At 40.9% G+C, this 25,205-nt stretch overlaps 1 protein-coding gene across 8 annotated transcripts in view; it reads left to right on the top strand.

The window, feature by feature from the left end:
- The window catches only part of GRAMD1B (GRAM domain containing 1B), a 156,109-nt gene that overhangs the window by 29,237 nt on the left and 101,667 nt on the right, over positions 1–25,205 (top strand). Inside the window, exon 1 of one of the 8 annotated variants that reach the window (XM_072027760.1) lies at positions 16,842–17,107. The exons of the other annotated variants lie outside the window; for them this stretch is intronic. Coding sequence (XP_071883861.1) covers positions 17,022–17,107 — 86 coding nt within the window. The 5' untranslated portion in view covers positions 16,842–17,021. Of the gene's footprint in view, positions 1–16,841; positions 17,108–25,205 lie in introns of those variants that run through there. 8 annotated transcript variants of the gene reach the window in all.

Genomic DNA, 25,205 nt, shown 5'->3' on the forward strand with positions numbered 1-25,205 from the left:
GTGCTTGCTGAGACCTGGAGAGGTGTTACAGAGCATTGGGCTAAGAGGAGACAGGAGGTCTGCACCATGGAAATAGCATACAAATGTGTATGGTGGGGTGGGGAGATCAACCTTAAAGAGAAGACAAAACTGTTGAACTTTGGGGAATGTACAGGCTTTGAATGTCATGCTGCCACGTGCCCCATGCCTTATAGTTGGCTTTAAGTTTTAAGTGTCTTTTTTCTTAAATTTCACTAAGGAAAAAGGATTCTGCTAATTCACTTGAGCAGGAATGTGGTTTGTGACCTGGATGATCTGTACAGTCTGTAATACCTACCACAGGATGCTAACTAGCAAGGGAGTTCTAGAGCTAGGAACTATTTATAGAAAGGCTGTGCTTGCTGCCAAAGGGCAGAAAATGTATAATTCTGATTACCTTGCATCTTGAAGAAATTCTGAATCTTGGAGGCAAAGATGTCATTCCCAGGAAGTGGTCTTGGCTGCATTTAAAGTGCAAGACCCAATAGGCAATAATCATATTTGGTTGCACTTCCTATAAAGGTTTCATTTATAAAAGACAATTTATAGTTGACTTTTTTTTTTTCCCCAGGAAATACTATTCTTGTAGCTGGACTGTAAATGAGTTCAAGAACTTGTTCAATATAGCTACTTAATATTTTTGAAGTATCTGCTCATTTTTTAATTGTGTGATTAAGAAATATCTAAACCATGGCTATATTCCCACTCTGCTGATTATTATTATTATTTTTAATAAATAGGCTTTGAAAGCCAAGCTTCACTCATTTCCATTCTTCAGCCACATCTGATAGAGAGAGAGGTGCTGGAGTTCTGGGCTCTTGATTAAGGAAGAACTTGAAACTCATTTGGATTGAACTGTAAGGTAAAACAGCAGCAGGAGGAGGAGCCACAGAGGAAAACATGAGTGAGAAAGCTCAGGTCTACTTGACCTGAGGAATGCAATCATACTCATGAGCTTTTATGGCATGTGTTATTTTTGGATTAAAACCAAGTCTGATTTTAATACTCTGATCGTCAATAAATATATATGTTCAGCATGTCTGTGCATTATGCTTAAATACTTCTATGCCCACTGCTCATGTGTGTTGCAGAGCAAGATGCTTCCCCTCTTTCATACTGTCATGTCATGTCTGCTGCCTTTCTATGAACTTTACTTGTGTGTATCAATCTCCTAATACAGATGAATGCTCATTGCACCATTTGTTTCACGTCTATCCTGAGCTGCTTCATGCACAACACTGTGGTAAACAAGTTTACTAATAAATTGCTGCAAGTTTCAGCAAAAACCAAAATTGTATACTGCAAAAAACCTGAAATTGTATACTGTGAAAAGTTTCTACAGAAATGAAATGCCATTTTGAACTCTCCCGTGTTTCTGTGCTCTGATAAGTCTTGATTGGAGAAAGCGTGTGCAGAAGAGGTTAAAGGCATTGGTTTAATACTGGATCTCTACATTTCTTTATAGGATATAAAGTCAGTATAGCAACTGAACTGGGTCCAGTGTGCAGTCAGTAACTGGGTATATATATGCTGAATTTCATTGCATTTTAGATGTTGAAGCTAACAAGTGTGAAAATTAAGTTTGTTCTTGATCTTGTAATCCTGCAGACTGCTGTCTAGCTCTTCTGTTCACGAAAGGCTGCTGTTCTTATAGGGGAGATAGACAGCATGATCTATATTTTAAGCTTTCTTTAAATTAAATGACCAGCTGGTTAGAGAGTGAGCAATAGGACACTTAGAGGCTTGTTTTGGCTCTGATCCATTGTTGACCACTGGAGTGCCTGTAAGCAAGTCATTTCAGGTCAGCCATTTGATGATATGCTGCTAGCTGTTGAACGTTAGTTGTGCTCATCCTCAGCTGCTGGCAGGCAAAATGGGGATAACAGCAGCCTCCTAGAGGATGTTGTAATGATAAATACCAGTTGGAGGTTATCTGGCTCTCATTACAACTCCACAGAATAACACCTTAAGTAGTTAGTCTGGAAGCAATAACTAGTCTAGCACTATAGTTTCTTTTTGCTCTAGAGTGCTTAGATAGACTTCTCAGAGACAGTATCTCGCTTGTGGTAGCTTTACCACTGACTACCCGTAAGACTTCACATTCTGCACCCCTTTAATTAGCTTTGAATATTGTCAGACTATTTCTAATGGCTTTCTCACGTACAGTTATAGGATTTGACTTAAAAGCTGGATACAAAACAAAATGGTAGCCCGGTTGCCTGTGGCAGCACAGTGCCTGCTGATGTGCTGTTCTACTTCAGAGAATGCTTCATTGTTTTTGTTGGAGTTAGTCAGCCTTGCACAGCAGTGCTGTGGGTTTAAAAGTCCCTAATTCTGCAGAGTGCTACACTAGTGTTGCTGTGGAGTCTCTTGAGCGCTGAAAATGGTGCTGTACAATCAAAATCTGGTATTCTACCACTACAGGATACCCAAAATGTGGGTGGTGACCTATGTGGACTTCAGTGTCTCCTATCTGTAAACAAGCAGGCGTCATGCTTTTCAACTGTATTGCCAATCTAGTTCCCGTTGATCCACAGCTTTGTTTCTGTTATCAGCTTGATGCTATTTCCAACACTTTTCACACATGCCCATATCTTTCTGCCTCCTCTCCCACTTAACTTTTTCTACTCTTAGATCTTGGATGTTGGGCAAGATGGACATCAAGCAATTGTGTTTTTTTTTTATAAGGGTGATGAAACTCACACTTAAAACAGAGTGAGTCTTGTAAGGGATGGAAAATGTCATGCTTGTGGGCATGTGTTTTTATCTGCTAGAGACAAGGGAAAACTTGATGTGTTCTAGCCTTGTAGCTGCCATGTTTTGTGTCGTGGGTTGCTATGCTTTCCAATGATGTACACAGCCAAACTGCGTTTTTCTTTTCCCTACCTATTTCCTGTGAGATAAATAGATCATGTAGTGCTCATTGCTTCCTATCTATACTGCATTGGCAGGAAGACAGATTGGAAATGCTGTTCAGAGATAACTATGACCATATTCAGCCCTGGTGTGATCCAAGAGAAGCTAATGTAAAAGAACAAGCTGTCGTCTCTCCCTGTGGTGTGACACTCATTGTTGTGACACATGACACAGTAGAAAGGGCAAAGACCCCTGAGCTGTGGAACCTTGCTGCCCTTTGCCCCTCAGCAAAGAGGGAACACATCCCGAAAGGAACAGTTTACATGATGTGACAGGCTTAGTTTTCAGGCTAACTGTATAAAATATGGAACAGAGCATGCACAGGGAAGGGAGATGTCTTCCCACAAGCCTTACTCATCTGATGCTAAACCAACCAGGTAGCTCAGAAACTACTGCTCAGAGTGATCTTAGCTTTTGGCAGGACTGAGCACAGCTGGGCAGGGCAGTGAAGCCAAAGGCTCCCTGTGCTGGTGTAGGATGTAGCGCTGATTGAGTGTGAGGTTCTGCAGCTTTCTTGCACACATTTCCATTTCTAACTAGGTCAGTTACAGTAACTCTGCCTAGCTATCAGACCTAGTGACTGCAGTATAGCCACATGCTTTCTCCACTCCAGTTCCTCTTTTGTGAATGTGGGATATCTTTCATTGAAAGCACCTTTCATGTGGAAAATATGCAATGGGAGGTCAGGAAGAACAGTATTCATATGCTTGCATGTCCTAGTGTATGTATTAGGTTATTTGATGATACCATAGAAAAATTCACTCCTGGAACTCTGTTATTCTTTCTTTACGATTTTCATTAGCTCTGTGGCAGGGAAAGAGGACAAATAGACTTAAATATCATCAGATAATCAGCATTGAAATACAAGATTAATCAAGGAACAGCTCTGCACTGCTGTGATCGAGATAAAACTGCAGTGAGTCCAACTAATGACTTTCTAGTTGGCTGAGATGGGCCCTAGGAGAGAGCACTGCTGGGTTAATATGCTTTTTGTCCCCAAATGATTCATGATCTTTTCAGCTTGCAGTATTTGCCGGCAGAATATCTGAGTGCTAGAAAGGCAAGGAGATTGAACTATAGAGAGAAAATTGAGGGAGATAGATGAAGTATACCTCTTCCATCTTAAGTTCCTTGAAACAGTTACTTAAATACCTGAGATTATCTATGTGCAAGGCTCCTGACTGGGACTTTAGACTGCAGTTTTTAGAAACAACTTGAGTAAAACTATCGCGAGGCAGAGGGCAAGTTAAAATAAAGGACCTTACGCAAAGGTGGCATCTTTTAGACTGCACAGAACAGCCCATGTGGCAACATCTGGCATGATAAAGGGCTAAGAATACGGCCTTTGAATGTATCTGTGTTATCTACAAATATGCATGTATTTCTTAAAATGGAGGGAGTTGTACTGTCCTGAAAACAGTTGCTTTTCTAGACATCTGCTAACTATTATTTTTTGTAGTATAATGGGTTATTTTAAAATGTGCTGCTGCCTTCAAGAAAAAAGAATTGCTTTTGCCTAAGGGACTACTCACACATGGAACAATGCATTCTTTTATCCTGAATTAAAGAAAAGTTCCTGTGGAGAGTGAGAGACATGGTGATCCTTTTTTAAATTCATTAGGGTCTAATCCTTAATCTTAACATTTAAGGCTGCTGGCCAGGATACTGGTATTACTGTGCTTTAAACCAGAGGTAGATTTCTTTGAGTGTTTTAAGGTTCCAAGAGAGAATTTCTCCATTTGGGGTTCACAAACTGAGCACTCTGCTGGTGGCACCTATGGATGTACCTCTGCATAAATGTTGTCTAGCTATCAAAACCGCTTGGTAAAGATCAATATTCTCATGTATACGTATCGGAACAAAGTCTCCTTTTTTAATTTTCATGATAGTATTGATACACTTGGATGCTTTCTTTGAACACCAATGCCTTGCACCCCCAAGCTGGCATGATGCATTTTACAGTATGAGTCTGGGACATTTGCATCCAGGTAACAAACATTTTGTGAAAAGCTGCAGCGTTTGATGAAGACATCAAACGGGTAATGAAGAAATGCTTCAGGGACTGTGGCCTTGGAGCAGTGACTGGGAGTTTTAAAAAGACACTAGTGTGTTTTGGTAGTGCTTAGGCAGGGCAGATCTGCCTTGTTTTGTGAGCTGATAAGCACCTAAGCTAGACATCAACTGTAGCTTGAGTTTATCTTCACCTGCTAAGCCTAGGTACTGTGGAGACAGTGGTGTGATGAGGTGAGCAGGGTATCTGTGATACTAAAAATAGGAGCTCTGTGCCTAGTAAATAGTTACTGCAAGCAGAGCAACAAATAGGCTTGAGCCCTAGGTTGCTCAGAAGTCTGAAAACTTCTGATGCTGTTCTAAGGAAATATGAAATGCGCACATGCATTGAAGTGAGGCAAGCCTCCTGCAGATTCCTTCTTCCTCCTGTGCTGAGACTTCAATAAGAAGTATTTAGAGGTAAACAGAATGAGACTCTAAGTAGATTTATATTTATCGCCTGACCCCTGTCTGTTTCCTTCCCTTGCTCAATTTTAAAACCATAGAATTGTTTAGGTTGGAAAAGACACAAGTCTGCAAGTCCACTCATCTAATGCTACCAAGTCATGGCTAAGCCTCGTCCTGAAGCACCATGTCCATTTATTTCTTAAATACATCCAGGGAAATCTCACCTGATGCAACTTCAGTTTGACCTTTCCGCTGTCCTTTCTTTGAAGTCAGTGCACCTTTCTTCTTGTTTGAAATGTTTGTGTTATGTTTGCCTGTTAAGGTCAAACCCATTTAGTGTTGTTAGTTAGTCCTGCAATTGCACATTGTAGGGAGAGGAGTGAGACTTCATCTGTACTAGAAGTTACCTTTCAGTGATGATGTTTTACCCTAGTACTTATAGTTTATGGGCATCAGGGCTTTTTACACTATCCCTATACTATGCATAAGGAAACTGGTGTACAGAGGGCAAGTAATTTGTGTCAAATCAAGCATGCTTAAAGGTCACTTTATGACTTCAGGATTCTCCTTTTGTTGACACAACTTCTAAGCATTGTTTATAAACGACTTGCAACTCCTTTTAGCTTCCTATTGAGGTGTCCAGAGCTACATTCTCTTCTTACAATGTATACTCTCTGTTATGGACTCCCTTGGGTCACTTTCCCTTTAGGGTACTTAGAAGAAACAGTGAACTTTATTTAAAATACTACAAATGCCAATGGGTTGTTCTCACAACTTACTTTGACAAGTGCACAAGCATCAGTTTGGTAATTTGTATGTCTTTTCATGGATTCTGAGACTTTACTGAAGTGGAAATAGAGTTTGGAGTTGCTGTAACCTCATCCTGAGTATTCAGAGCATAAATACTGAAAGGCTCTAACTAAAGAGCAAATTTACCTGGATCAGGAGAGATTATACTTAATAGCTTGCAAGTAATAATGTCAGCTTTTGTGCTGAAAAACACAAACTACCCCAGGCAGGATTAGCAACAGACTCTGTAGAGAAAAAAGTTTAAACACTTTGTCTTCTGTCAATGCCAAGTCAGCGATCATTTCTTTACTTAAGTCTTAGAGACCCTGTACTAGAAAATGCTGTTGAAATGGGGCTACTGGAAAAGTGGGCAGTAGGATGGTGAAAATCAGCAACTCTTCGTCGTGTCTGGTGTGTGATTTGCATGGTTATGTCCAGTCCTAATGAAAGGCATGGGAAAGACTGCTTCTTTCAGATAAAGTTCCACCCTTTGTGCTGGGAAATGGTTACAGAAGAATCTGTTTCTGATCACCAGGCTGGAAACTGCAACCTGGATCTGGACACGGCTTTTACAAATGGTCCTGATCCTTATTTGTGCCTCAACCCACACCCCTCTCCTACCTTTCCACCCTTAAGTTCAGCTATGTTATGACTGAAAGAAACCTCCACTTGATTCCCTTAGTTCATTTTTATCCCGTTATTCCTTGTTTCACACTCCGGAGACCTCTTTAAACAACTTGAGTTGCATGATGTTTTATCTTATGAGTCACCACAGTTTCTTTTGCTGTCATCTAGCCAAGATGTACATACTTAAAGTTCTTATTCTAGTGGAGAAATTGATGAAGTAGGCTATTCTTTCTGAGTGTTCTTTGCTTCTACAATTTTTTTTCCTACTAATATTTAGACTTTCCTGGCTCTGGGGAACCCAGTACTTCAACCAGTATTTAACACTCATGTTCATAAGTTTTGCCTGGTTGGCAAGATAAAATCGGTAGACTAGAGACACCAATTCTGCAGGTCAAGGAAATGTCTATAGCCAAATGACTTGTTTTTGTGAAGTTTTACACTTGGTGATGTCTAATTTCTTCAGTGATTTTTGGATTGCTTGCATTCCAAAATCAGTCACCAAATCTGTGCTATCTTGTTCATTGGCTTTCATTTTAATTTGTTTGGTACAGGATAGGAAACCCATATGCAGTATTTGTCAATAATCTTATCTAAACTGAACATCTGTTCTTCCTCACCTTTGCCAAAGAAAACACTGGGGATCTAGACTAGATAAAAATAAATAAATCCTGCTTAGTATCCTGCTTAGACTTTCTCCTTTGTACCAAGGGGAAGGAGAATGAAATGTGGCCAGTGTTACCTTGGTAGTCCAACGAGAGAGAATTTTATTTTATTTATTTCTGATTTTATTATATCTGATTTTATTTTAATGAGACTTTGGGGTTCCAAGTCAGCTGTACTCTTCAATCTGTTGCTTGGCCAAGCTGGATGGGAGCAAAATGGGGCAGTGTCCCTAAAGCTTTAACTTTGAGAAGCTTAAAGGCAGTTTCATCCTCTGGACTGGGAATGTTTCAACCCCTGCCCTGCTTGGAGGCCACTCAGCACTTGCGGTTTTTGGCAGCTTTTTGGAGCTGTGTGTGCAGTGCTTTATGGGCTTATCTGCTCTGGTCTGGAAGTGCTCTGTTTTCAAGGGCTGCCCCTGAGCTAACAAGCCCTTAGAGGTCTGGGATGCCTGTGCTCCATTTCCAAGCAATCTCTCTCTTGCAATCTTGTAGCTGGAGTAAGCAGATAGAACAGGTCAGCTGTATGTTGACTATCTGGGTAAGCCTTTTATCTCTTAATGCATCTTTGAGGAAGGGTGTACGAGTAGTTAACATTCAGAAAGATGGGGCCCTAGCTTCTGTATGAGCTCTTGGGCTCTAAAGCTGAAAAAAATAATTGTATTGATTTTGGGTAGATATTATCCCAGTATGCGATGGGGGAAATGAGCACAGAATTTTCTAGGCGTCTGAAACTTTAACTGGAACAGGAAATAAAAAATGAACTTTTCAGCTTCAGTAGTGCTTTATATGCCAAACCAACTTCCCTTTTCCCGGTGGAGTGTGCTTAGTGTTAGAGCGCAGATGATATGGATTGCAGCTGGGGGACACAAAGCCAAGCTCCCCTAGCTCAAGTAGCTGATGCAGCTATATTGAAATCATTGGAGCTGTTCCACTTTATGCTGGCTAAGAACTTTTGCCTGAATGATTTGTTTTTTAATGTGGTCCTGCAGGGCTGTCCAAGTCACCGCAAGTCTGTGTTTTTCTGTGGCTACATCTATTCACTCATTGTCTCCTTTGAGTAATTGCAGAAATTGAGACTGAGTGGAGTGGGCCAGGTGGTGTGACTGATGACAGGATTTCTTTGGGTATGAAGAAAATGCATCCAAGGTAAAAGAAAAGAGCCTTCCAGAAAGGAAGTGCCCTTTTAATCTTCTGGTGGCTGCTGTTACCTTGAAGGCAAATACCATTCTTAACTAGTCTAGTGGTGTTCCCCAGTTGGCTCTCTCCTTTGACTTTGCTGTCAAAACTTTAATTAATGCCAAATAAAGCTGCTTGAATTTGGAAGTGTAAAGGGAGATGGCTGAAGATCTCTGAGTACAAAGCTTCACAGTGGCCGTGCATCTCAGGACTAGGCAGGCAACAAAGGAAACCTTTTGAACCTTTTGGGTATTTAAAAAAACAAAACAAAACAAACAAACAAACAAAAAAACCACGGCAACTTTCACTAAGGTTGATGTCTTTTAAGTACTTTGGCTCAAAATCCAGGTCCTTGAAAACCATCCCCACAGTGACATGGCACAATGGTTCTGTTTATTCCTAAATGCAGCATAGCTTTCACGTGCCTGTTACTGTGAGATCCTGCAGTGGCTGCTTTAACCTGCTAATTTTAAGAGGCAATTGAGGTGAACAAACAGGGGTTTTAGCTTTTTTTTTTTTTTTTTTTTTGTAGCTTCCCTACCCTCACTCACAGGCCTCTTATAAAATGTAGGAATCTAAGTAGTTTAACAGTGCTGCCATGTCAGCCTGTCATTCTTCTAGGATGTTTTTTGATTTATGTTTTCCTGTTACTTAGTGAAAGCTTAAATGAAATTATTCTGGGCTATAATTTAAATGTCAAGTGTAATTATTGCTGAAATGATCTGCTTACTGGTGCACTTGGCTCCCTGGAGACATCCCTTTATAGAGCCCTAGAACCATTTAGGTCAGAAAAGACCTCTAAGATCATCCAGTCCAGCCATTAACTCAGCACTGCCAAGCCTACTGCCAAACCATGTCCCAAGGCACCACACCTACGTGTCTTTTGAATACCTCCAGGGATGGTGACTCAACTACTTCCCTGGCCAGCCAGTTCCAATGCCTCATGACCCTTTCAGAGAAAAAATATTTCCTAATGCCCAAACTAAACCTCCTGCTAGCATGACTTGAGGCTGTTTCCTCGTGTCCCATTGCTTGTTGCTCAGAAGAAGAGACCAACCTTCACCTTGCTGCAGCCTCTTTTTGATGTAGCTGTAGAGAGCAAGGGTGTCTCCCCTGAGCCTCCTTTTCTCCAGGCTAAATAACCCTGGTTCCCTCAGCCATGCCTCATACCTTGTCCTACAGCCCTTCATCCTGAAGGTAAAGAGAAATTGAGACAAGGTTGCTTGTGGCTAAGACCTGGAATTCCTGTCCACAAGAGCATTTTGCTTCCCCCTCTTTGCTACATGATCCAACTTAATGTAAGATTATTTAATTTAATATTAAAGGGACTGTTAGAAATATAGGAATAATAAGAGTCTTATCTCTGGCATAAATGTCATATGGATGAGGTTAGCTCAGGGTGGCCTAGGGTTTATAGCAGCAATATGGGAGTCAGCGTTGCCTGGGGTATATTTAAAGGGGCTGTGGTGACTGGCTCAATGATCTTGCAGTTCTGTTTTCCGGGGTTAGAGCTGATGTTTCTGGTGTCTTTTTAACGTACTGCTTGAAAATTCACAAATTCATACCAGAGTTCTTTCCCTTGCTGCTCTGGCAGCTGCAACACCACCAGCTGTGATTCTTCATTTAAAACAACAAAAAAAAACCACCACCACCAATAAAAACAAAGTGAAATGGCTTTTATTTAACCTATTTTAGTATCTCATGCCACAGTTCTTATGGATCTTGTGGTCTTCTGTGCAGTGTATTAGTGCCATGGAGAAGGATTCTGTTGAAGTAGTTTATAGCTGACTGCAAAACTGCCCAAGGACACTTAGATCTGTTTTAAAAATGGGAATTGGGCATCTTCATCTGTTGTATGGGTTTGTAAGAATGTGAACAGCAAAGTGTCAAAAAAAAAAAGTGTCTTCAAAGAGGTTGAAGACAGTCTTGTCTTCAACCTCTGTGGTGGATAGAGAATGCACAAGACTATTGGACTTTGCTCCGTAAAAACTTTGACAAGTTCACAGGGATGTTTAAAGATCACTTAAATTACTGATTTAATACCCAAGGGTATTAAAAGAAGGTGTCTGTTCCTTTAGGTCCCCTTTTCATGGGTTACTTTATTCCTTTGGCCTCTTCCTGGCTGACTCCAGACTGAAGATGGAGAGGAAAACTAATCACAGCAATATAGCAAATCCATGTTAATAGTTTTACTATGAGCATGCTCAAAGATGTGTGCTGCAGATGTGTTTAAATATGAAAATAAATGGGGTAGAGCTTTGTTGATGGCAAGTAAGCTGCTCTGAGTAACAGCTTGGCATATTCAAATCCAAATGTGCTGCTTCCAAAATGTCATAAAAAATGTATGTGTAGTATTTGACTGTCTGTGTGCCATCTGTGTGTGTTCTAGTAAAGCTCTTCAATAACTTGCTAATCGTTACTGTGTTGTTCCTTTCTTTAGCACCCTTGGATCTTTAGCAGGATTCCCAAGATAATCTTTTTCTTAAGGGTTTCATTCAGCTAGATTATTCTTCTTGACTGGAATTCTTATCTGAGGAGGAAATGAAGTCATGAACTCCTACACCTACACGAGTGTTTTGGATTAAGCAGTGATCCTGTTATAAAAATCAGAAAGCTTTTTAAAAGCTTTTTAAGGGCTGAGAACTCAGCTTCTATATGCTGCAGACAATATAAACAAAAGATGCACATTAACATATCAGAATGGGATAGAAGTGCAAGTAAAGAAGCAATTTGAAGAGAAAGTGGGGGAGAACATAATGCAAGGAGTCTGGAAAACCATTTAACAGTAGAAAAAAAAAGATAAATGTTTCTGCAGCCTGTCAATGTAATTCTGTTCAGTGTTAGTATTAAATCTCAGAAATGCAGCCCTGAAGAATGCCTGTTTTTTGTTGTTTTTTTTTTCTTTTTTTTTTTTTCTTTCTTGCATTTAGATCATTACTGCAAACCTCCAGACACTGTCCCTCTGCTTGTAGTGCTAAACCACCGTCTTCAAGGTGATAACATCATATAATTCTGCAAAAATGACACTAAAGAGGCTGTAAAGTGAACTTCTCACATTATGGGAACATTGAAATTGTTAGGTCATCAAGGAATATGGGTGAAAAATATAAATTTTGAAGAAAGTGGGGAATTCACCATCAGGTGTTTGGTTGGGTCTTGGTTATCCTAGGTGCAGCCTGGGCTGGGAGGTGCTGTTAGGGAATACATATTTGGTACTTTTGAGACTGAGAGGAAAAAGAATTTTCTGTATGCATGTCTTCCCAAGGAAAACATTATCATTTAAATAATGTCTTGCCTGAGGCCCTGCAAAGCTCCAGTGCTTAGCGCCTGAGTGTTACATTATATATTGAATTTTACATTTCTGATGATTCGTGGTTATGTAGAGAAGAACAGATGCTTGCTAAGCATACCAATATCCTTAATTTTCAGGACTGGGTGGGTATAATACTTGAGAGATTAATATGCTATGCTGAGGACTGATGCAGAGTAAACAATGAAGCTTTAGCGGTGGTCTTAAATCTTTTGGTTGTTGAAAGCCATGCAGTGGCTTCAGCTCTGGAAGTTCTGGGAAAAATGAAAAAGGAATTGGTGAGTGAAATTCAGACAAAAACCTAAAGCATTAGTTACTAGGGAACTCTGCAATGAAAATTGCCCAAATGTTTAGGACTAATGTGTATGTTTGTGGCGTTTATCCACATTTTATTTATCCACATTCTATTTATCCAATCCATGTAGCTGTATGATTGGCAATCCAAGATAAGCAAAACTTGTTTGTCCTTTTGAGATGTGAAAGGGTGATTATTAGAGGAGTACAGGTGTCCATGGAAGCTGCATGCAGCATAGTTTTATTTGGAAAGTGTTTACTTCTTAAAATTAATCTTCTTGACTTATGTACTTGTTCCTGTTCACCATTTCTTTACTGAAGTTTGTCTGAATGAAACCAAAGGCTTCAGAAAGTTATGACTTCAAATCGGAAATTTATGCTGTCTGCTTCTCCCTGTAGTAAAGCCAGCCTTTTGCCCAGAACTCAGGTTTGATTCTCTTCGTAAGCATCTGGTTAAAATAACTGAATTGGGCTCCACAGAGAGAGCCTATTTACATAATACTTGAGCTGTGACCCCATGGCTCTGTTCCAGTGAACTGAAATTTGCCTTCTGTTTGTGATGCTGTTTTTTTTCCCCCTCCGTAGATTGGATTTAATATCCTGCAGTAGAGAAAGTTGAATTCTCCAGAGCAGTAAATAGACAATCTGTAAGTGCAGGAAAGATGATCTAGAGAATGGGATTTGATGAAAGATAGACAAGTAAGGCTCTTCCTGAGCTGTGAAGAGGGAATTTTTTTATGAGAAAAGTGTTAAGTGAGTTAAGTTTTGGCAGGCACCTGGAGGAATGTGAAAGCAAGCAAGGCAGGAAGAAGTTTGAGAATTGTCTTGCAGGGTTGGAAAAGCATGAAATAGGGCAAGGCATAGTGTGTACGTTTGAACTCTGATCGTATTAGAGAAAAGTCTTGACTCATGTTAACTTAATAAAAAGTAGGACAAGCCTTAGTGAGTGCCTTGTGCGTAGTCTGTCTGGCCGTGAGCCGGGACTGGGGGTTGTTTCACAGCATTTCACAAATTCAGGGCTGTATCTGCATGGATTAAAGTGACCCTCCAAGACTGTGTTTGAAAACAAAGGTCCTTCATGTTGAATATAATCTGAGAGAATGGAAAAGGAATGGAAAAGAACTGAGAAAAAAGGTTGGAATGTGACTATTTCTTTAACTCTGTACCTTTCCTAACTCTGCACAAAATGTTTCTTCTCAAATCGGTGACAAAGCAGCCAGATGTTGCAAAAGCTCAGATTTTTTTCTGTGAAGAATTTGAGTCAATTTATCATATTTGAATGTTTCTTATGCTTTACTTGTCCTCATCAGTGCTCAACGAAGGAATTGAGTCTTGGCTGAGATAATGTTCCTGTTTTTCAGCTAGGGAATGGAAGAGCAGATAGCTGCTTGGATAGTTTCAAATGGAATTAAATTTAACTGAGGTTAGTGGACTAGCGTGTGCTGATTAACGATCAGATTCAACTCATTTACTCCAGGCTTCTGATCATTTAAATGCTTATTTCAATGTGAGATAGCAGTGTATGTCTACCTCGAGGTGCTGTACAGAGAAAGCAGGGTAACTGCAGCATGCTTAGATGTTCGGGGTAGCTGGATCTTACTGTCAGTGACTTGAGTGTAACCCGGCAATAATGTGCACTGGTATGGTTTTGTCTTTAACTTTCTGAAGAAAACGGGAATTTTCAGGAAGTTTTCAAAAGAGGCTGTTGCAGTAGTATTTGTAGATGAGCAGATGAAAATTACCATTAAATCTCCCCATGCTTTTTTCTAGAGCAGTTCTGGAGATTTATTAGGTTGGGGAATAAGATGGTGTATGCATGGGCAGTTGTGTGCCTCTCCTTACCTTTGTTAGCTTAGGCCATACTTAATCATGCCCAGCTGCACTGGACTGGCTCCTGAGTTTCCCAGTGGTACGTAGTGGTCTCAAGCATGCCTAAAGCTCTGTGCAATCAGATCTCATGGTGCCAGTCTCGAAGCAGCAGATGTTTGAATGACGGCCAAAGGGGTCTGCGTGGCTCCTGCTCCACGTGCCTAGGTGACAATCCCCCCTGTTCCTGCCCACGCAGCCCGCCTCCCTTAGCCCCCTCTGACAGTCAGGGCTTGTTTCCATGGAGCTGTTTCATCCATACCTTAGAAAACCTTTTTTTTCTGTTCCCCTATAGACATAATTTCAGGTTTCCATGGAAACCTCTGAGGGAGGACCCAGGGTATCTTAAGAAAGAACTGAGTCTTGGTAAGCCCCACTTGTGAATGTATGCTCATAACACACATGATGGCAGTGTTCACTGCCCTATTAGTTGTTCTAACTTATGTTAAATATGGTGAAAAAAGCTTGAGGGACTGTCTGACTTAATCAAGCTCAAACTCTGAAAGTTACAGTTAAAAAAAAAAAAAAAAGAAAGAAAAGAAATTCAAGCAGTTAACTGAACTGTCACGCTGTGCATAGCTGTAATGACATTGAGATAAAAAATGAACGGTATCGTGTAATTTCATATCTAGCATCAGTCTTCTAGAAAGATGGAATAAATACTGTAAATCCATAAGCTTTTATTTTTAAACTATTTTAAAAATATTTCATAAAATAATATATAAAATTCTAATGATTTAAAAATAATAAAACTAGATCCAAAGCGGAATATTCTTTTCTTTCAGCTTTCAGTATTTATTTGGGGAGGAGGAATGGGATCAAGTATTCACCATAAATTATGGGAAAGTCACCAACACCAGCAGTGTTGCGTAATTTCGGGAGAGCCAGGAAGCGGCGATCGCTTGTGTTGGAAGCTGTGTAGAGGTCAGGAAATGACTGGGGCTGAAATAGCCGGCTGTGATTCAAGGCACTGCCTGTGACGGCTGATGCAAAAGGTCTAGACTGATGGAACTGGTGAGAAAAAATACAAACCTTGTGTGGGGTGGGCACAGGGCAAGTGCCACGGGTGGATGTGGAGGCAGATGTGAAGGCAGGTTGCACGCTGACTGCATCAGGTCTGCTGTGTTCTGCTCCTTGTCCCCAACCCAGCCAACTATTTGAATGTCGTGTGTTTAACAGCAACTACTGATTTCATTTGTGTCAGGATGAATGGTCAAGGGTAAGCACGTCCTTCATGTATGTACCTGCTGTCCCACTGTGCTTCTAGGATTTTACTTGGTTTGCTTGAGTTGGAGAGGTTTTGTTGCTTGTAGTGATTTCTGGATCACATTCCGTGACTTTAATCTTGAAAGATCTTTTGAAGAATCCTAGAGAAAGAAAAGTTGCCAAAAACCCTCCCAAGAAAATTAGCCCTGGGTACATCTGTCATTTCCGTGACTAGGAATTGTATTTCAGTGGTATTAACCGAGAGGAAGATCGGAGGGTGCTGCTAGTGACTCATAAATAGAGGGTAGCCTGGAAAGTTCTGCGAGTTTGGCTGAAGTGCTGTGAGTGTCTGGAGGTGGATTATCAATTACTGCATTAAAGAAATGCCTGAAGAAAAATGATGTGATCCTTGCAAAATGTGGGCCTTCAGTCTTCTGTTGCGAAACTATAGCACTCCTTGTTCTTGTCATTTGCCTTTTCTTGAGCTGAAAGTGACTAATGTAGATATGGCCTGGTAAGTGATCAGTTTAACTCCTGTGTGCATTTTTGCTACTTGGATTACCGGCAGCTGTTGATTCACATCGTGAGCTTCAAGTTGCTTTTTGTTCCCTCGTATTGTCACCGCACAAGCCTGAGGATTTCGTTGACAAGTTCCCTTTATTTCGTGCTCAGACATTTGTTATACTTAGCTTCTCATCTTAGATCCATGAATAATTTTTAATCTTTTTAATAATCTCAGAATGGTCCTGCATGTACTAAGCAGAGTTCTATGGGATAAATGACCATCACTCTGCCTGGTCCTGCCTTCTTCCGCAAAGACCAGAGCTATGGGAAAGATCTAATGATCTGGATTAGTGACCATCTTGATCCTGAATTTGTGTGGAGAAGAAAAAAAAAAAAAGTGTGAAATCAATGAAGCCCTTTTGGAGCCCATACATCCATGCAGCTACAGAACTGTGGGAGTACTCCCAGGAATAGAGGACAGCGGCGTTTGCAAGTCTGTATCTAACCCAGTCTGTATTTAACCTGTGTGTTTATTTTCATAAGCAGCACCCAAGAGTGAGGAAAGCTGCTTATGAGTCAGATTCCTGCTGCACTCCCCTAGTGACTTGGGGGAGCGTGGGGGGAAGCACGCTGAGGAACATCACAATTCTTACCATCGCCTCTCCTTTCACATCTCTTGCTGGTGCTGCTTCCTGCCCTAGGAAGGATGCACTGCAGGAGAGCTGCCTGCTAGAAGAAGCGACGTGAGGGCAATCTCAGAGTGTGCCTGCGGGCCCAAGAGCCACCTTACAGCCAGCTGCTTGGTTTCCTTCCGGCCCCTGTGGCAGCTGCTGCGGCAGCAGTCGCTGCTTGCAGTTGCTTTCTGTGCTTGCTGAAATGCCAGAGCAAGCTGTTAACTGTCTGTAACTGCCTTAAGTTTAGGGACGGTGTTATAAATGTGAACTTTATTAGTTGTAGCCTTGTTGTTTGCTCCCTCTGGCTTTGAAACTGCTTTTAAGATAGTGGTGGGAGTGAGGGGGAAGGGAGGGAAAGCCACGGAAGATCCTGCCTGATTCTCTTTCTACATTCAGCAGGATTTCCTATGATCCTTGTGATCCTTCCTGCTCTGTTTCCCCCTCCCTCTCCTCTGTCCACATACAAGTCCGTACACCGGGTGCCTTCACTCCAACACCACTGCAGCTCCCAAAGGTGCTGAAATGAATCCACTGCTGTGTTTTAGAGGTTTCCCTGATGAAGACAGCCACAGAAGACTGCCCATGCTTGCTGCTGTTCATTTAACCCTGTAAGTGCTACACTACCATGTGAGTTTCATGCTGGCTACTTGAGATGTGTACAGTACCAAGTATCTACGTATTTAAACTTGGGCAATTTTAGATCAAAGACTGTCACCTGCCAAAAGGGAGAAAAGCAGAAGTAGAGAGTGTGCGACAGTGCGTATTACACAGGTTTGTTGACTGTAGTTTGTTTTATTAAGTCTTTTTTTTTTTTTTTTTTTTTTTTTTTTTTTTTTTAAGTCAGGCAGTATGGAACAATAAGAGCTTTGTAATTCTGAAGGGAACTGCATTAAATGTGGAGTTGTTTGGTAGCGAAATTGGAATGTCAGAGCTATACAGAAAAAGCAGCATGGTGTTACATGCCAAATCTATGAAACAGTGATTCTTAACAAAAATGCTATTCAGCTGAATTTATTTAAATGTTTTGGTGTTTATCAAATGTTTTTAAATATTTGTATTGGAATTGTATTTATATAAATGTTGATATTTAAGGATTACAGATTAAGCAATTAGAACTTCTTAAGACAGATGGAATTGCTCAGGAAAATATGGAAAGTGATCTCAAGGATGTCAGTTCATGCATGCACAGGATAGCTATTTAAACCTTGTTCCCATCTTTTAGTTGAACTGTGGCCTGTTTGAGTAAAATGGATCTGTTTCTTTTTTTAATTATATCTAGCTTCTGTCTAGTTTTGTTCTAGATCGCTGAAGTTTTTTTCCTGGGAGGTGTCTTCTCCATTATGTAGAGACTTATGGCAAAGATTTGACCAAGGATATACTGTAGGCAGTCCAGAGCTAGGCATAAATCCTTTGCTTCCAGTGTTTCTGTTGCCCTCCTATTTAGTAGACCTCATTGATTTTTGAGAAGTGTAAGTTATCAAGCATCAGAAGTGGTCTTTGTAGCAGTCTTTGAAGAGCTATGATTTGAGTTATTTTATCCTACTTCAGCTGGTCAAACTTTGTTGGAATATATCACGTAAGCAAAGGATAATAATCCGCCTGCTAAAAGGAGGATTGCTGAAGAGAAGATCGGAATTCACTTACATGATTCTTAACAGCCTATGATGCTGTGCAGACCACAGTTGCACATATTTTTGAGAGGAAATGCTCAAATCTTTTCTGGAGTGTAGCTAGGGTTGTCCATGGCATGTTGCAGGTGTTTCTTAGTGCTGATCCCTCTGCTACAGGCAGTGCTGATGTGCACCGTCTTCCTGCAATTTGTATAGGCAGCCCTGAGTTTTGTACTTGGATAAGACTTAAATGTGTGGCATGTAAATTCTGCCTGGTAAATGAGACAGAAAAGTGTCACGTCCACCCCTCACAGCTGAGAATAGTCCTACCTGAAACAGCCTGTGCTGATTCCAGTCTTCTTCGCATCACCGAGGTCAACTGTGGTAGTGGGAAGGAGACGAGTCCTGACTCAGCTTGTGTTACTGCATGAGCAGCTGTGATGCTCTCACTGGGCGGACACTGCAACACTGAGCTCTAATTTTACATCTCTGTTTCACTTCTCTGTTGATTCTGTTTCTAAAAGTGTTTTTAATAAGTTCTCTGAGATGAGTCAATTGCGGTTTTTCCTTGTATTGCTGTCCTTAATTTCTTGGTGTAGGTTCATTGGGAAAAATGGCTTGTGTAAGCACCTCCTGAGGAAGTGTTCCTGCTGTGCTCACTTCAGTAGGTATCAAACTCCTGCAGTTACCTTAAAATACATTTTATGTGGGAAACACCAATGATGCGATGTAGAGTCCTACTCCCAGGGACTTGTGTGTGTTCACAAGCTTGGTGTAACTCCTCTGGAGAAGGACTTTTCCTTGAGCTGAGATACAGAACCTGTTTTTCACACATGTGAGTTTGCTTATGTGATGTTAGACTGACAGATGTTGGTTATTTGTGTGACAAAACCTTCTGGATGTCTTGCAGATGCTGTTGAATGCTGTTTACTTGAAGGAGCGAGACCCAGCCTGTTTGCCCATCTGTCTGGGCTTCTGCCTCATTAAGTGTTCTGTATTTTAAACAAAATGGGTAATCGCCTTGATCTGAGCCGCTGAAGTGTTTTTGTATCTCAGGCAGACAACTATTTTTGTAGGCTTTTGTATACCTGATTTGTCTGTCCATCAACGTTTGGAAAAACAGAATATTAGCTGTTGCACAGCACTTATTTCCACTGAACCTGAACACCCTGAAGAAGGTACATTAACAGTTATTCTTGTCACAAAAGCTACTTAGTGCAGGAGAACAAATCCCCCTGAAAATTGGTGAAAGTTAGTTCTGCAACATAAAAGGATTATCTGAAATTCCTGTTGAACCACGACTGTGCAGAAATGAAGTACATGAGTACAGACAAAGCACTGCCCAGTACATGCCATGGTTATGTTACATGGAAGTTGATAGAGCTATTTATTAATTTCACCTGTGGTGAAAGCTGAATTTATTATTTGCAATTTTTCACTGGGATTCTGATAGTAATTCTATACGGTGATCTAAGTGAAAGCTTAAAGCATGCAAGTTGCTTTCCAACAAGCTTAAACCAAGGCATAACTTAAAACCCCAGTGATGTGACTTAGAAGACAACATAACATCTTTGAGTTGTGATGAAAAATGTAACAGATCCTGTCTCTTAGGTAAGAGAAGGAATTTACAGCCATTGGCTTTGGAGGCAGACTAAGTCTTAATGGAAAAGAACGACGATCATCAGGTCCCCAGCCTCCATCCCAAAAGGTGGAAAGAGATTTGCTTCTTAGTACACTTTTAGCGTTTAAACCAAAAGGTTTACTCTGCCAGTTATTTGGGAATTGTTTGGCACTTGGCAGTCACACTACTGCTATCAATACCTTTTTAACTGTGCCTAATTATAAAGCCTATTGGTTATTTTAGATCCAAATCAACTACTTACATAAGCTCTGTGCCTTAGATTTAATTACTAGATGTTATTCGCATCAGAGACACTGATTCATCCGAAGTAGGTAATTGCCAGATTCCAGTGTATTAAAGAAAGACATTTATCTCATGCCTCGCTGAGCTTCTGCTTACTGGGGCTTTTTTCTTTGCCATTTAATGTGGGCTTTTTTTTCTGACACCTTTACAGAGGTGTCATTGTGCAATTTAGCCCTCAGCACACTGATGAGAGGCCCAGAAATATTGTTAAAAAAATATCTAATAAATGTCATTGTTCACTTGAAACTAATACTGGTTGGCTGAGGAGTGGGAGTAAAATTGCATGCAGGCAAGAATGAATGGCAGGTATATTTATAACTAATGAAAAGATGCTGTGAGGAACTAAGTATTCATTCCTGCAGAGGTTATTGACTCAAATGCTGATTCGGAGCTGAATAATTTTGTAAGTAAGAGTCAGAACTTTGAAAACTAAACTCACAACTCTAAGATTTTTGTCTATTCCTGCTTTCAGAGCCTTTTCCAAGGGCAGTGACATTGTTTGCTGGAATTGACTTGTTTCCCTTTCAACTCCCACCACAGGCAGAATTTGACCCAGCGAATGAGATGTTGCTTTGCTTGCAAATTAGTCTCTCAAAACTACTGCATAGCCTTCTGTAGAAAAATTAAAGCACCTTTTAAGAAAGGTAAAGAGTCTGGGAAATGTCTGGGAATGATACTGTTCCCACATGCATCCATGCATCTTCCTGATGTCCTATGCCCCTCCTTCTTCAAAAACCCTTCTAAAATTAGCAGTGATTTACATTTTAACATTCAAGAACAGTTTGCTCCAAAGAGGAGCCCTGGGTTTGTAGATTTAATTGACTGGTCAAAAAAAAAAAAAGGAGATGCAGGTGTTTTTGAAAGGTCTGATTCAGTCTGTCAGAGATTTAGCTAGCCTGTATCTGCTACAGGCTGAAGTCTTGATTTGTTTTCCTTTGTCTTAGTAATTGCTTTTCACATTTTATCAAGTCTTTTGATTCTCATTTGCGTAGCAGAACAAGGAAAGAAGGACCAACTTTGGGGACTCAATTTGGGGGTGACAAATAGTTTTAACTCTGTAGAAGGTAGTGAGGAAAGAGGGATAAAATCTGGAACTGAATCTTTCCTGGTGTGATTTCCTTGACTGTATTGATTTATACCAGGGATTAATTTGTTTCTCAGCAAATGCTACATACCAAGTCTTGCACACCTGGCTAGCAAAGCCTGTCTGCACACATCTAGATCCTTAAGCTTTTCCTATGAATATCTGCCCAGGAACAGGACTTGCTTTTTATGAGAGACTCTCAGAATAACCCTCCAAACCAGAAAACAGTCTCAGCTCTAGCCATGTATGCTTTGCAGTCTGTATCTCCTCTGGCAGTTTGGTCCTTGATCTTTTAGCACCTGCTCATAAGCTTTTCTCCTTTGTAAGTGAACCTGACCTAATTTCAGAACATCTTGCACTGAGGCAGGACCCATGGGAAAAGCCTTAGTTTCTGTATGAGTGTTGAGACTGCTGATCCTGAAGAACATAAGATGAGCAACTGGAATGTGTGAGGAGAAGCAAATGTCACAAGGGTGCAAGAAAATCCTCTTGGGTTATGAAGTTTATGAAGAAATGCTTGTGTGGAGGGGCTCAAATGCAGTTCCTGAGGTGAGTGAACAAACTCCACAGGTAATCCAGATTCCCAGCTCTTGGAGAAAGACTTTCTTATGCTGACTTTGACAAGCATATCCAGCTTGCCTTAAGCATCCCTAGTTCAGTCCTGACCTGTGGAGCGTTGTGATAAATGTCACTGCTCGCTGGCAAGGCCCTCCCCTGGCCCTACAAGGCATGTGCCAGCTGTCTGTGGTGCTCAGCGTGGCTTGTAGGGTCTGAAAAGTTTGGTAACCTACAGCTCAGTGCTTCAAGTGATCTCTCAGGGATTTGTGCTGCTGTCCAATGGTGGACAGATATCTTAAGGTTAGAGAGATCTGTTGTGGATGGCTGGAATTACAGGCTCTCCGCAGGACAGTAATATTTATCTAGGGATTAAAGTGGCTGGCAACATGTATTTAGCCACTAGAGAGCAGCAGGGCCCTGCTGGTGCAGGTTCCCCTAGCAGTGGTGCTGTGCTCCTGCCATACTGGGGTTTAAGAGAACCTGTTGTGTTGTGGGCATCGAAGGCAGGAAAAGAAACCCAGACCAAATGTAAAATGCGTGTTGTTTCAGGGATTCGTGACGCATCAAGAAACATCAGAGTGAATAAGTGATTTATTCTGTGTACTCCACTGTTCAGATGGTCAGCAAACAGACCTGTAATGGGAATTCAATATGCTGTCTTTTCAAATTTAGTTAGATGGCACATAAAAGCCTTGTTCTGAGAACAAGGAGAAAATGAGGGAGAAAGGTAGCACCCTTAGCTTGTAATTTACCCAAGTAGCTTGTAATTTTGTGTGTGTTAGGTTTGGCTAATACCTTGTATTTTTATTTTTAGGCTGTTTTCTTCTTCATGTAGATTGTATCCCATGCAATAGCATCACCTCAGATTTCTCTTAGCCCTTGGTTTAACAAGGACTTTGAACGTTGATTCATGTCCTTCCATTTTGTAACTCACCCATGACTGAAGATCCCAGTAAGTGTGTGACAGTAGTTACGAAATTTGGTAGGAGCTGTTAACAAAGAGACCAACAGCAAAGAGCACGTAATAAAAGTAGTCATTGTGATGTTTAATTTGAGAATACTTTCCTATTATGCACATCTTCTAAGTCTGGATGTGATAGTAGAAAACTCAGCATAAGATGTAATAATACAACTGGAGATATTAACTGTGAATTAAAGCTCAACAAATAGTGCAATCCCCTGCCCAAATTTCCTAAGGAATAAAAGGAGGACAGTAGGATTTGCAATACTTATTCTTCATTTTCACCAAAACAAATGTCCTAGCTCATGAACAGCCAGATTCTCAAGAAAGAAATCAGTGTCTTGCTTTTCTATTCACCACCTTGAAGAGAATCCTTGCTTTGAACTGCAATTGTTCTTGGTGGTGATGGGCCGTGGAATCTTCAGCTCCGTTGGCTCAGGTGAACTCAGGTTCCCTGGACTGTATGTTTTGATTAGTCCTGAAGGTGGCCAAGTGATTTATATACTTTCTTAAATTAAACTTCCACAGTTTTAACACGTCAGGCAGCTATCTTAATCTCAATTTTATCTGCAAGGAAACTGTGACAAAATGTGAGATGACTTTCTCTGAAGGGCAAATGAGAGAAATAGGATTGTGTCCCTGGAACCCTGATACCCAATCTCAGCAACAATCCTAACCCATGTATGCCTCATCTCCCTGGCATTCAGGAAGGGAGGAAAAAAAAGGAAAGCCTTTTCAGATAGTTCAGCTTACCACAGACTGTCACGCTGGTTGGAATCCCGTGAGAACTGCTGAGACAATTTGCAGGGTATAAAATGTGATGTGTGCTGCCAACCCTTTCCTCTGTGTTCTCAGATCGAAGATGCTTGCTGGGTAGGCTCTCATTATAGAAACATAGAAATCATGGTTGTTCAATATTACTATAAAAACCTAGACAGCTGAAGAAGTATCACCTGTTTGATCTTGTTGCTGCTTTCGTACTGAAAGGCAAATGAAAGAATAAGAAAACTTTGTTCAGTTTGTGACTGCTGGCATTTGAAGCCCTGGGACAGGTGAAATGGAGCACAGTGTGGGCACTGTTAGTGTAAGCTTCCCCCCAGAGCACTTGGATCTGATCGTGATCGAGTGCCTCTGCTGAGTTGGTGACCTTGCTTTTCCTGAGAGTCTCAAAAGAGTGTAACTGCATGATAATTTGGAGGGAAGATATGAGAAGCAGATTTCTGGCAACTGGGATGTAACCTGGCAGTTACAGGCTGTTTCATTAAAAGATGACCACTGCAGACTAACGATCCTCAGCAGTTGTTAGGAACTAGGTCAGCAAGAGACCCTATGGCACTTGAAATTCTATGTGCGTATACATAAAAAATAGCTTATTTCCAACTTCCAATTAGTAGTATAACTGTCCTGGTTTTGGCTGGGATAATTGCAGTACTTAGCTGCCTGCCCAGTTAAGCCATCACTGTAAACTACTTGGTTGCAGCAAAGGCATCGGAAAAAAATGTAGTAACAGACGCTGCTGGGAAGAGTTAACTGTAGAAGGGAGGCATCTGTTGTCTCTGCACCATCTGTAATGACTGTTTGTAAGATGTAAGGAATCTGCTACATTCCTGTAAGTGTGTTCTGCAGGCATTTATCAGCTGTTTCACGCCTGCATATGCATGCTCAGGTAAAACTTATGCCTGAGGGGCGTATTCAGAGCATTCTGCTTATACATGGTAAACGTGGCATCTACTGTGACATTCACTGCACGTGGCAGTGCTTTGGATCTCTGTGCAGAGCTCTTCCATACTCATTTACTGTAAATAATCTCTACCTCCTGATGCTGCAGATAGCAGTACATCTACTGTCTTATGTGCTCTGTTATGCAAGCAAGAAGCATGTATAAATTTTGTAGGCATAGGTGTTCCTTGCATCAAATGCTTATGGCATGAAATACACAAGTAGAAATCGCTGGATCTGCATTATATGCTAGGTGTGATTGCGCTGTCTGTTGGGGAAGAGAAATGGCCTTGCTTCTTTCCTGTAAGAGCAAGTGCAGGATTGTAAGGGTGAATGCAAAGTCAGCTGGACATTTTTCAGTTGTGCATGAAGTAGCTCCCAAATAGCTCTGCTACAATGATCTTGAAGAGAAATGACAGTTCTCCTCAGGCATTTGTGTAATTGAGGAAATGGGCTCTAGCAGCCTTGCTGCTGAAGTTGTGGATAATTGAGATGATGGACAGGAATGGTATTTATAAAGCAATATCTATACAGTTATTTTAAATGAGTGTACCAGCTGTAGAAAGCCTTTTCTCTCCTGCCATTCAGTGGCTGTTGGGAGTTCAGGGCAAGTTTTGGAGGCTTCCATTTGGCCTTGTACAGAATAAGACTCAAATTTTTTTGTCTCTGCAGGCATTCATTTCCTCAGTGTTTTTCTAGGGCAAAGTAATGTTCTGCTACTTACTCTTCCAGGAGGCAAACACAGACTAGACAGTTGTGCTTTAGGATTGTTTTTAGTTGTCACAAGACAGAGCAGAAATACTTGGGAGAATTCTACTTCCAACCATGCTGCTGGTGCAAAGTGAAGAGT

The sequence above is a fragment of the Anas platyrhynchos genome, chromosome 25, assembly GCF_047663525.1.
Source record: "Anas platyrhynchos isolate ZD024472 breed Pekin duck chromosome 25, IASCAAS_PekinDuck_T2T, whole genome shotgun sequence".
Classification (NCBI taxonomy): Eukaryota; Metazoa; Chordata; class Aves; order Anseriformes; family Anatidae; genus Anas; species Anas platyrhynchos.